Source organism: Aegilops tauschii, chromosome 5 (assembly GCF_002575655.3).
Source record: "Aegilops tauschii subsp. strangulata cultivar AL8/78 chromosome 5, Aet v6.0, whole genome shotgun sequence".
Lineage (NCBI taxonomy): Eukaryota > Viridiplantae > Streptophyta > Magnoliopsida > Poales > Poaceae > Aegilops > Aegilops tauschii.
The window spans coordinates 6,777,408-6,789,820 of record NC_053039.3 but is presented as its reverse complement, the minus strand read 5'-3'; the positions used below and the strand labels follow the sequence as shown (position 1 = coordinate 6,789,820).

The 12,413-nt window shown below is 48.1% G+C and overlaps 1 protein-coding gene across 1 annotated transcript; it reads left to right on the top strand.

Moving 5' to 3' along the window:
• The first annotated feature begins 1,289 nt into the window (after positions 1-1,289).
• LOC141022457 (uncharacterized) lies at positions 1,290-4,808 on the top strand. Its single transcript, XM_073498720.1, has 3 exons — positions 1,290-3,069; positions 3,241-4,328; positions 4,437-4,808. Exons 1-3 carry the CDS (start codon positions 1,290-1,292, stop codon positions 4,806-4,808), a joined length of 3,240 nt encoding a protein of 1,079 aa, XP_073354821.1.
• Positions 4,809-12,413: the final 7,605 nt, after the last annotated feature.

The window sequence follows — 12,413 nt, the reverse complement described above, 5'->3', positions numbered from 1 at the left end:
TAGAAATCAATGGTGTCGAGCGTAGGTTCGGCTGAACCATGGTTCCGTAAAACATTTTCACAGGTAAAAAGGAGAGGGACCTATGCAGGCCATCACACCGGCAAGGGTTACCAAATCAAATCGAGTATTAAATCCGGCAAGACGCGCATGTTAAGTCAAAGGCTAACCTGCCGTGATTGATTCCTTCGCTGGCTGGATATGGAAGCGCTAAAGCGCACAAGCAGCGCCAGGCATGAGAAACCAGTCATGGCGCTCCTGTTGCGGCGACTGGACTCGTCCTGTTCTGTGTCAAGATCTCTCGACCTAACCAGTTGCGGCCAAGGGGTGAGGATGGGAGGCGGAGAGAGGCAGGGGCGCAGGGGGAAAATATCCTGTGGAGCTTAGGCTCATGGACACCCCCTTATCTAGCCATCCAATTCTGCATCACGATTCATGCAAGTACTTTTCTCTTTTTTGTTTCACTCATTTAGTTTAACCTATGAACTTCAAACTTTTCAGCACAACAAAACATTCTTACTAGAATATGGGAAAAAACATTCAGATTTTTTCGTGCATCATAAATACTAAAAATAAGAATTTTTTTAATTAAAAAAATATCATTTTCTATATTTTTCTTTGACAAAAAAATCTGAAAGTTTTATCCAACATTGTTCTAAGAATGTTTTATTGTCCTGGAAAGTTTCAAGTTCACTTGTTGTTTTGTTTTGAAGAAACAAAAAAGAGAAAGTTCTCATGTAGTAAGTTAGTTGTGTAGCACGGATCTCAAAGCAACATTAGATGCTGAGGATAGGAGGTGTCCAAGAGCCTGTGCTCTAAAAATCCGCGTCCGGGCGCAGGGCGCTTGATTTTGTTTTCGGTATTGATGGGTGGATCGGTGGATGGTATAGAGGCGCTGTCACGGCTGGCACGGCTACCCCACCTGCCACGGCGGCCCCACTGGGCAGCGAGACAACCGAGCCACGACCAGACGGGGTTGACGAAGTCAAGGCGCATGGAGGAGGGGTGCCTAGTGGGCCCGCATAGTCAGGACGCGTTGCGTGAGTGTGGCCTGCGTGCCGTGGGTATTACTAGGCGTGGATGAGAGTGAGTGGTCATCGATTATTATTGTATCAACATTAACCGAGAGAAGCTGATCTTCTCCACCGGCCTCCTTCGTCCTCCTTCCCCTCCTATCCCTTCCCCAGATCTAGATCGGGACCCTTACAACTTGGTATCAGAGGTCAATCATCCTGGATCCACTCTACCAGAAGCCCCGCTACCACACCAAAGCAGCGCAGCATGCGGCAAACATGGAAGAGCAGATCGCAGCCCTGGCGAAGGCGGTCCACGACGGGCGCGCCGCCAACGACGCCCGTCTCGACGCGATCCAGCAGTCGCTCGAGCTCTGGCGGCCGTCGGTGACCAACCTGCAGCAGCAACTCGACGAGCTGCGTACCCAGGTCGGCCGGATCGCCCTCCACCCCATGCTGACTGCGTCTTCGACATCTCCTGAGGACGCGGTGGTGCAGCCGGTGTCATCTCCTCCGACCGACGACCCTGGGCACCACGGGTCAAGTGGCCACAGCAGGAACGTCGACTCCGGGGGCTCGGCACACGGGGTAGTCACTACCCTGGTGCCGCCTCCGGTCACGGGTGAGCCTCTCCGGCCCCCTTTTCCTTTGAAATCCGGCGAATTGGGCTGGGATCTGGCACATACTGTTGATCTTCCACCTCAGTCGCCTCACGTTTCTTTCGGGGGACACGGCAATTGGGCCCTTCCGCGGCTTGATTTTCCATCCTTCGATGGCGAAAACCCCCAATTCTGGAAAAACAAATGTGAAAAATATTTCAGTGTTTATGGAGTTCAGAGAGAGATGTGGGTGCGGGTATCTACTCTCCATTTCGAGGGTAATGCCGCGCGTTGGCTGCATGTGCAGGAAGCACACGACACCTCCTTCACCTGGGAGACGCTTTGTTCAGCCGTGTGTGCCAAATTTGGCCGTGAACAGTACCAAGTTCAGCTTAGGCAGTTTAATACTCTTCGTCGGATAGGGTCGGTTACAGTGTACATGGAACAATTTGAGGAACTCATGCATCGGTTGTTAGCTCATAACCCTGCTTTTGATCCGTTGTTCTTCACTACGCAATTCCTTGATGGTCTCAAAACCGACATTAAAGTAGGTGTTGCTTTACATCGCCCGCAAGACTTGGACTCCACCTTTTCTCTTTCTCTGTTACAGGAGGAGCTGATGGGACTGATGCCCCGGAAGGACCCAGGCCAGGCGAGACACCCCGCTCGTCCACTGCCAGCTGCGGGTGGATTACATCCCCGCCCGGTGCCCCCCGCGCCTCCAGCAGCGGCAGAAGATCGTCGGGCTTTGGACGCGGCTTGGGCAGCTGACCGGCGCGCTAAACCAGCACGAGGCGAGGACCGCGTCGCCGCACTGCGCAATTACCGTCGCGCGCGCGGTCTCTACTTCAAGTGCGGGGAACGATGGGGGCAGGGCCATCAGTGCGCTGCCACCGTCCAACTCCATGTTGTCGAAGAGTTGTTGGAGATGCTGCAGGCCGAAGCGCAAGACAGGCAAGGGACTGAGTTAGATTCTGATGAGGAACAACTCATGTCCATCTCCAAGGTTGCGACCACAGGGGCAACAACCCCGCGAACTGTTCGATTGCTGGGTTTGATCAATGGCCACGAGGTGCTGATCCTGGTGGACTTAGGTAGCTCGCATAGTTTCATCAGTGAGGAAACAACTCAGAAACTGAAAGCACAAGTTCAGTTGATGCAGCCCGTGTCAGTAAAGATTGTAGACGGAGGCACCTTGACTTGTTTTGGATACATACCTGCTTGTGAGACAACACAAGGGCAGCGGTTCGAGACTGATGTCAGAGTTCTCCCTCTCGGTTCTTATGACATGGTGGTGGGAATGGATTGGTTAGAAGCATGCGGACCTATGTTGGTCGATTGGACAGCAAAAACGCTGCAGTTTCAGCATCAGGGAGCATCTATCACCCTGGTAGGATTGCAGCCCAAGCTTCAGCAAGTTGAGCAAGTGACAATGGATCAGTTACTCAGGCTGGAGCAAAGTAATTCTATTGCTCATGTGATATCACTGTGTGCAATCGATCGCTCAGACAAAGCCACAGAAGTGCCTCCAGCCATTCAACATGTCATCGACAGTTTCCACTCAGTGTTTGCAGAGCCATCCAAGTTGCCCGATCGTTAACCATGGGACCATACTATTCCTCTGCTTGAAGGGGTGAAACCGATCAACATCAGACCGTATCGCTACACTCCTGAACAGAAAGACGAGATAGAAGCTCAGGTCAAGGAGATGTTGGAAAAAGGGCTCATCACACCTAGTACGAGTGCATTTTCATCGCCCGTGCTGCTGGTCAAGAAGAAGGACCAAACATGGCGTTTCTGTGTCGATTACCGTCATCTCAACACCATCACTGTCAAGAAAACCTACCCGATGCCTGTGATCGACGAGCTGCTCGACGAGTTGGCTGGTTCTAAGTGGTTCTCGAAGTTGGATTTGCGAGCCGGATATCATCAAATCCGCTTGGTCCCGGAGGATGAGCACAAGACAGCATTCCGAACGCACTTGGGGCACTTTCAGTTCAGAGTGATGCCGTACGGCCTCGCGTACGCTCTTGCAACTTTCCAAGGGGTGGTCGACACCGTGCTTAAGCCAGTTCTTCGCCACGGGGTTTTGGCATTCATGGACGACATATTAATCCACTCTGAAGAGCTGGAAGAGCATCGACAGCTACTGAAACGCGTCTTGCAGCTATTGGCCGAGAAAGATCTCAAGGCCAAGATGTCCAAATGCACGTTTTCCCAACAGGAAATCAGTTACCTGGGACACGTCATCAGTGACAAGGGGGTGGCCATAGACAAGAGCAAGATCCAAGTAGTGCAAGAATGGCCGCAGCCGCAGAATGTCAAAGAGTTACGTGGATTCTTTGGGTTAGCAGGTTATTATCGGAAATTTGTTCGCTTCTTTGGAGTACTCAGCAAACCCCTCACTGAAATGCTGAAGAAAGGGGTGATCTTCATATGGACACCAACGGCCGAGGCCGCGTTCTCTGCGCTGAAACAAGCCTTGGTGCAGGCCCCAGTGCTCGCACTGCCAGATTTCCGAAAGCAATTTGTCGTAGAAACGGACGCGAGTGCCACAGGAATTGGCGCAGTTCTGATGCAAGGAGGACATCCCGTTGCGTATCTCAGCAAAGCATTGGCTCCACGAAACCTAGGCCTCTCGGCGTACGAGAAAGAATGCCTGGCTCTACTTCTGGCCATCGACCACTGGCGGCCCTACCTGCAACATTTAGAGTTCATGGTCCGCACAGATCAAAAAAGTCTGTTGAATCTGACGGATCAATGACTCAATACCCCAATTCAACAACGGGCGTTTACAAAGCTGATTGGCCTGCAATACACAATCCAGTACAAAACGGGGGTGACAAATCGAGCGGCAGACGCGCTGTCCCGATGCGAGCACAAGCCAGAATCAGAGATGGCCGCAATCTCCATATGTAAACCTAAGTGGTTAGAAGCTATCAAGCACAGTTACCAGGCAGATCCAGCGGCGCAGCAACGTATGACAAAGCTAGCCCTGGCACCGGACAGTGAGCCCGATTACACCTTGCAGGATGGCATCCTGCGCTTCCGAGGGAGAGTGTGGATTGGTGAAGATACTGACACCCAACAACACCTGATTCGAGCGCTTCATGACAGTGCCGCGGGTGGCCATTCGGGCTTCCATGCCACCTACAACAGGGTCAAGCGATTGTTCACGTGGAAAGGAATGAAGCTGTAGGTCAAGACCCTGGTGCGCAACTGTATGGTGTGCCAGCAAGCGAAAACGGAGCGAATCTTGCCAGCAGGGCTCCTTCAACCGTTGCCAATACCTCAAAAACCATGGTTAGTTATCTCACTCGATTTCATTGAGAGGTTGCCTCGGTCAGGAGGGTACGACATGGTTTTGGTAGTGGTTGACAAGTTCTCCAAATACGCGCATTTTGTGCCCCTGACTCACCCATTCACGGCTCTCCAAATTGCCAAAGTCTTTATGAAGGAAATCTTCCGACTCCATGGCTTGCCACTAGCCATCATATCAGATCGGGACCGTATATTTACAGGGCATGTGTGGCAGGAACTGTTCAAACTCTGTCGGACGGACCTGCGTCTCAGTTCATCATACCACCCCAGCAAACCGAATGCGTCAATCAGTGCCTGGAAGGATACCTAAGGTGCGCCGTCCACTCCTGCCCTGGCAATTGGTCAAAATGGCTGTCTCTCGCGGAATAATGGTATAATACATCCTTTCATTCGGCTCTGGGCAAGACTCCATTCGAGGTCATCTACGACCACCTTCCCTAAGAGTTTGGCGTCGCACAGATCAATGAGTGCGCAGTCCCTGATCTTGCAGCATGGCTCCAGTAAAGAGAAGTGATGCTTGAACACTTGCAGCAACAGCTCAAGCGTGCACAGGATCGCATGAAGGTTCAGGCCGATCGACACCGTACAGATAGAGAGTTTGCCGTTGGGGATGCTGTGCTGCTCAAGCTACAGCCGTTCATCCAATCATCAGTGGCGCAACGACCGAACCAGAAGCTCGCCTTCCGCTACTATGGGCCATACAGAGTGTTGGCTCGAATCGGGCAAGTGGCATACAAACTACAACTGCCTACTTCCAGCCGCATCCACCCTGTGGTGCATGTCTCACAACTGAAGAAGGCCTCTGGAGCTACTGTGCCAGTAAGTGCTGATCTACCTCCAAATAACTCAATTTTGCAGGCAGAACATGTTCCGGAGCTGGTGCTTGACCGCAAGATGGTGCGTGTGGCCGGCGACATCCGCCCTCGCATCCGGGTGCAAGGGAGCCACCTTCCCCCGTCGCTGCCAACATGGGAAGACCCATTGGCGCTGCAGCAGCGATTTCCCTCTACACCACCTTGGGGACAAGTCGGCACACAAGCGGGGGGGGGGGATGTCACGGCTGACACGGCTACCCCACCTGCCACGGTGGCCCCACTGGGCAGCGAGACAACCGAGCCACGACCAGACGGGGTTGACGAAGTCAAGGCGCATGGAGGAGGGGTGACCAGTGGGCCCGCATAGTCAGGACATGATGCATGAGTGTGGCCTGTGTGCCGTGGGTATTACTAGGCGTGGATGAGAGTGAGTGGTCATCGATTATTATTGTATCAACATTAACCGAGAGAAGCTGATCTTCTCCACCGGCCTCGTGTTGGGGAACATAGTAATTTCAAAAAATATCCTACGCACACACAGGATCATGGTGATGCATAGCAACGAGAGGGGAGAGTGTTGTCCACGTACCCTCGTAGACCGAAAGCGGAAGCTTTAGCACAACGCGGTTGCTGTAGCCGTACGTCTTCACGATCCGACCGATCCAAGTACTGAACGTATGGCACCTTCGAGTTTAGCACACGTTCAGCTCGATGACGTCCCGCGAACTCTGATCCTGCAGACCTTCACGGGAGAGTTCCGTCAGCACGACGGCGTGGTGACGGTGATGATGTTGCTACCGACGCAGGGCTTCGCCTAAGCACCGCTACGATATGACCGAGGTGGAATATGGTGGAGGGAGCACCGCACACGGCTGGAATAGATCAATAGATCAACTTGTGTGTCTAGAGGTGCCCCCCTGCCCCCGTATATAAAGGAACAAGGGGGGAGAGGCGGCCGGCCAGGGAGGGCGCGCCAAGGGGGGAGTCCTACTCCCACCGGGAGTAGGACTCCTCCTTTCCTAGTAGGAGTAGGAGAAGGGGGGAAGGAGGAGGTGGAGAGAAGGAAGGAGAGGGAGGCCGCCGCCCCCTTCCCTTGTCCAATTCGGACTAGGGCAAGGGGGGCCGCGCGCCACCTCCTGGCTGCCCTCTCTGTTCTCCACTAAGGCCCAATCGGCCCATTACTTCCCCGGGGGGTTCCGGTAACCCCCGGTACTCCGGTAAAATCCTGATTTCACTCGGAACACTTCCGATATCCAAATATAGGCTTCCAATATATCAATATTTATGTCTCGACCATTTCGAGACTCCTCGTCATGTCCGTGATCATATCCGGGACTCCAAACTACCTTCGGTACATCAAAACACAAAACTCATAATACTGATCGTCATCTAACTTTAAGCGTGCGGACCCTACGGGTTCGAGAACTATGTAGACATGACCGAGACACGTCTCCGGTCAATAACCAATAGAGGAACCTGGATGCTCATATTGGCTCCTACATATTCTACGGAGATCTTTATCGGTCAAACCGCATAACAACATACATTGTTCCCTTTGTCATCGGTATGTTACTTGCCCGAGATTCGATCGTCGGTATCTCAATACCTAGTTCAATCTCGTTACCGGCAAGTCTCTTTACTCTTTCTGTAATGCATCATCCCGTAACTAACTCATTTGTCACATTGCTTGCAAGGCTTATAGTGATGTGCATTACCGAGAGAGCCCAGAGATACCTCCCCGACAATCGGAGTGACAAATCCTAATCTCGAAATACGCCAACTCAACAAGTACCTTCGGAGACACCTGTAGAGCACCTTTATAATCACCCAGTTACGTTGTGACGTTTGGTGGCACACAAAGTGTTCGTCCGGTAAACGGGAGTTGCATAATCTCATAGTCATAGGAACATGTATAAGTCATGAAGAAAGCAATAGCATCATACTAAACGATCAAGTGCTAAGCTAACGGAATGGGTCAAGTCAATCACATCATTCTTCTAATGATGTGATCCCGTTAATCAAATGACAACTCATGTCCATGGCTAGGAAACTCAACCATCTTCGATTAACGAGCTAGATAAGTAGAGGCATACTAGTGACATTATGTTTGTCTATGTATTCACACATGTATTATGTTTTCGGTTAATACAATTCTAGCATGAATATAAACATTTATCATGATATGAGGAAATAAATAATAACTTTATTATTGCCTCTAGGGCATATTTCCTTCAGTCTCCCACTTGCACTAGAATCAATAATCTGGATTATACAGTAATGATTCTAACACCCATGGAGTTTTGGTGTTGATCATGTTTTGCTCGTGGAAGAGGCTTAGTCAATGGGTCTGCAATATTCAGATCCGTATGTATCTTGCAAATCTCTATGTCTCCCACCTGGACTTGGTCCCGGATGGAATTGAAGCGTCTCTTGATGTGCTTGGTCCTCTTGTGAAATCTGGATTCCTTTGCCAAGGCAATTGCACCAGTATTGTCACAGAAGATTTTCATTGGACCCGATGCACTAGGTATGACACCTAGATCGATATGAACTCCTTCATCCAGACTCCTTCATTTGCTACTTCCAAAGCAGCTATGTACTCTGCTTCACACGTAGATCCCGCCACGATGCTTTGTTTAGAACTGCACCAACTGACAGCTCCACCGTTCAATGTAAACATGTATCTGGTTTGCGATTTAGAATCGTCCGGATCAGTGTCAAAGCTTGCATCAACGTAACCATTTATGACTAGCTCTTTGTCACCTCCATAAACGAGAAACATATCCTTAGTCCTTTTCAGGTATTTCAGGATGTTCTTGACCGCTGTCTAGTGATCCACTCGTGGATTACTTTGGTACCTCCCTGCTAGGCTAATAGCAAGACACACATTAGGTTCGGTACACAGCATTGCATACATGATAGAGCCTATGGCTAAAGCATAGGGAACACCTTTCATTTTCTCTCTATCTTCTGCAGTGGTCGGGCATTGAGTCTGACTCAACTTCACACCTTGTAACACAGGAAAGAACCCTTTCTTTGCTTGATCCATTTTGAACTTCTTCAAAACTTTGTCAAGGTATGTGCTTTGTGAAAGTCCTATCAAGCGTCTTGATCTATCTCTATAGATCTTGATGCCTAATATGTAAGCAGCTTCACCGAGGTCTTTCATAGAAAAACTCTTATTCAAATATCCTTTTATGTTGTCCAGAAATTCTATATCATTTCCAATCAGCAATATGTCATCCACATATAATATCAGAAATGCTACAGAGCTCCCACTCACTTTCTTGTAAATACAGGCTTCTCAAAGAGTCTATATAAAACCATATGCTTTGATCACACTATCAAAACGTTTATTCCAACTCCGAGAGGCTTGCACCAGTCCATAAATGGATCGCTGGAGCTTGCACACTTTGTTAGCTCCCTTTGGATCGACAAAACCTTCTGGTTGCATCATATACAACTCTTCTTCCAGAAATCCATTCAGGAATGCAGTTTCGACATCCATCTGCCAAATTTCATAATCATAAAATGCGGCAATTGCTAACATGATTCGGACAGACTTAAGCATCGCTACGGGTGAGAAAGTCTCATCGTAGTCAATCCCTTGAACTTGTCGAAAACCTTTCGCAACAAGTCGAGCTTTATAGACAGTAACATTACCGTCAGCGTCAGTCTTCTTCTTGAAGATCCAATTATTCTCAATGGCTTGCCGATCATCGGGCAAGTCAACCAAAGTCCACACTTTGTTCTCATACATGGATCCCATCTCAGATTTCATGGCCTCAAGCCATTGTGCGGAATCTGGGCTCACCATCGCTTGTTCATAGTTCGTAGGTTCGCCTTGGTCAAGTAACATGACCTCCAGAATAGGATTACCATACCACTCTGGTGCGGATCTTACTCTGGTTGACCTACGATGTTCAGTAGTAACTTGATCTGAAGTTTCATGATCAATATCATTAGCTTCCTCACTAATTGGTGTAGGTTTCACAGGAACCGGTTTCCGTGATGAACTACTTTCCAATAAGGGAGCAGGTACAGTTACCTCATCAAGTTCTACTTTCCTCCCACTCACTTCTTTCGAGAGAAAGTCCTTCTCTAGAAAGGATCCATTCTTAGCAACGAATGTCTTGCCTTCGGATCTGTGATAGAAGGTGTACCCAACAGTTTCCTTTGGGTATCCTATGAAGACACATTTCTCCAATTTGGGTTTGAGCTTATCAGGTTGAAGCTTTTTCACATAAGCATCGCAGCCCCAAACTTTAATAAACGACAACTTTGGTTTCTTGCCAAACCACAGTTCATAAGGCGTCGTCTCAACGGATTTCGATGGTGCCCTATTTAACGTGAATGCAGCCGTCTCTAAAGCATAACCCCAAAATGATAGCGGTAAATCAGTAAGAGACACCATAGATCGCACGATATCTAGTAAAGTATGATTACAACGTTCAGACACACCATTACGCTGTGGTGTTCCGGGTGGCGTGAGTTGCGAAACTATTCCGCATTGTTTCAAATGTAGACCAAACTCGTAACTCAAATATTCTCCTCCACGATCAGATCATAGAAACTTTATTTTCTTATTACGATGATTTTCCACTTCACTCTGAAATTCTTTGAACTTTTCAAATGTTTCAGACTTATGTTTCATTAAGTAGATATACCCATATCTGCTCAAATCATCTGTGAAGGTGAGAAAATAACGATACCCGCCACGAGCCTCAACATTCATCAGACCACATACATCAGTATGTATGATCACCAACAAATCTATTGCTCGCTCCATTGTTCCGGAGAACAGCGTTTTAGTCATCTTGCCCATAAGTCATGGTTCGCAAGTACCAAGTGATTCATAATCAAGTGATTCCAAAAGTCCATCAATATGGAGTTTCTTCATGCGCTTTACACCAATATGACCCAAACGGCAGTGCCACAAATAAGTTGCACTATCATTATCAACTCTGCATCTTTTGGCTTCAACATTATGAATATGTGTATCACTACTATCGAGATTCAACAAAAATAGACCACTCTTCAAGGGTGCATGACCATAAAAGATATTACTCATATAAATAGAACAACCATTATTCTCAGATTTAAATGAATAACCGTCTCGCATCAAACAAGATCCAGATATAATGTTCATGCTTAACGCTGGCACCAAATAACAATTATTTAGGTCTAAAACTAATCCCGAAGGTAGATGTAGAGGTAGCGTGCCGACGGCGATCACATCGACTTTGGAACCATTTCCCACGCGCATCGTCACCTCATCCTTAGCCAGGTCTTCGCTTAATCCGTAGTCCCTATTTCGAGTTGCAAATATTAGCAACAGAACTAGTATCAAATACCCAGGTGCTATTGCGAGCTCTAGTAAGGTACACATCAATAACATGTATATCACTTATACCTTTGTTCACCTTGCCATCCTTCTTATCCGCCAAATACTTGGGGCAGTTCCGCTTCCAGTGACCAGTCTGCTTGCAGTAGAAGCACTCAGTCTCAGGTTTAGGTCCAGACTTGGGTTTCTTCTCTTGAGCAGCAACTTGTTTGCTATTCTTTTTGAAGTTCCCCTTCTTCTTCCCTTTGCCCTTTTTCTTGAAACTGGTGGTCTTGTTGACCATCAACACTTGATGCTCCTTCTTGATTTCTACCTCCGCAACTTTTAGCATTGCGAAGAGCTCGGGAATTGTCTTATCCATCCCTTGCATATTATAGTTCATCACGAAGCTCTTGTAGCTTGGTGGCAGTGATTGAAGAATTCTGTCAATGACACTATCATCCGGAAGATTAACTCCCAGTTGAATCAAGTGATTGCAGTACCCAGACATTCTGAGTATATGTTCACTGACAGAACTATTCTCTTCCATTTTGCAGCTGTAGAACTTATTGGAGACTTCATATCTCTCAATCCGGGCATTTGCTTGAAATATTAACTTCAACTCCTGGAACATCTCATATGCTCCATGACGTTCAAAACGTCATTGAAGTCCCGGTTCTAAGCCGTAAAGCATGGCACACTGAACTATCGAGTAGTCATCAACACGCGACTGCCAGGCATTCACAATGTCTGCAGTTGCCGGCGCAGGTGGTACACCTAGCGGTGCTTCCAGGACGTAATTGTTCTGTGCAGCAATGAGGATAATCCTCAAGTTACGGACCCAGTCCGTGTAATTGCTACCATCATCTTTCAACTTTGCTTTCTCAAGGAACGCATTAAAATTCAACAGAACAACAGCACGGGCCATCTATCTACAATCAACAAAGACAAGCAAAATACTATCAGGTACTAAGTTCATGATAAATTTAAGTTCAATTAATCATATTACTTAAGAACTACCACTTAGATAGACATCCCTCTAATCATCTAAGTGATCACGTGATCCAAATCAACTAAACCATTTTCGATCATCACGTGAGATAGAGTAGTTTTCAATGGTGCACATCACTATGTTGATCATATCTACTATATGATTCACGCTCGACCTTTCGGTCTCAGTGTTCCGAGGCCATATCTGCATATGCTAGGCTCGTCAAGTTTAACCTGAGTATTTTGCGTGTGCAAAAACTGGCTTGCACCCATTGTAGATGAATGTAGAGCTTATCTCACCCGATCATCACGTGGTGTCTCGGCACGACGAACTTTGGCAACGGTGCATACTCAG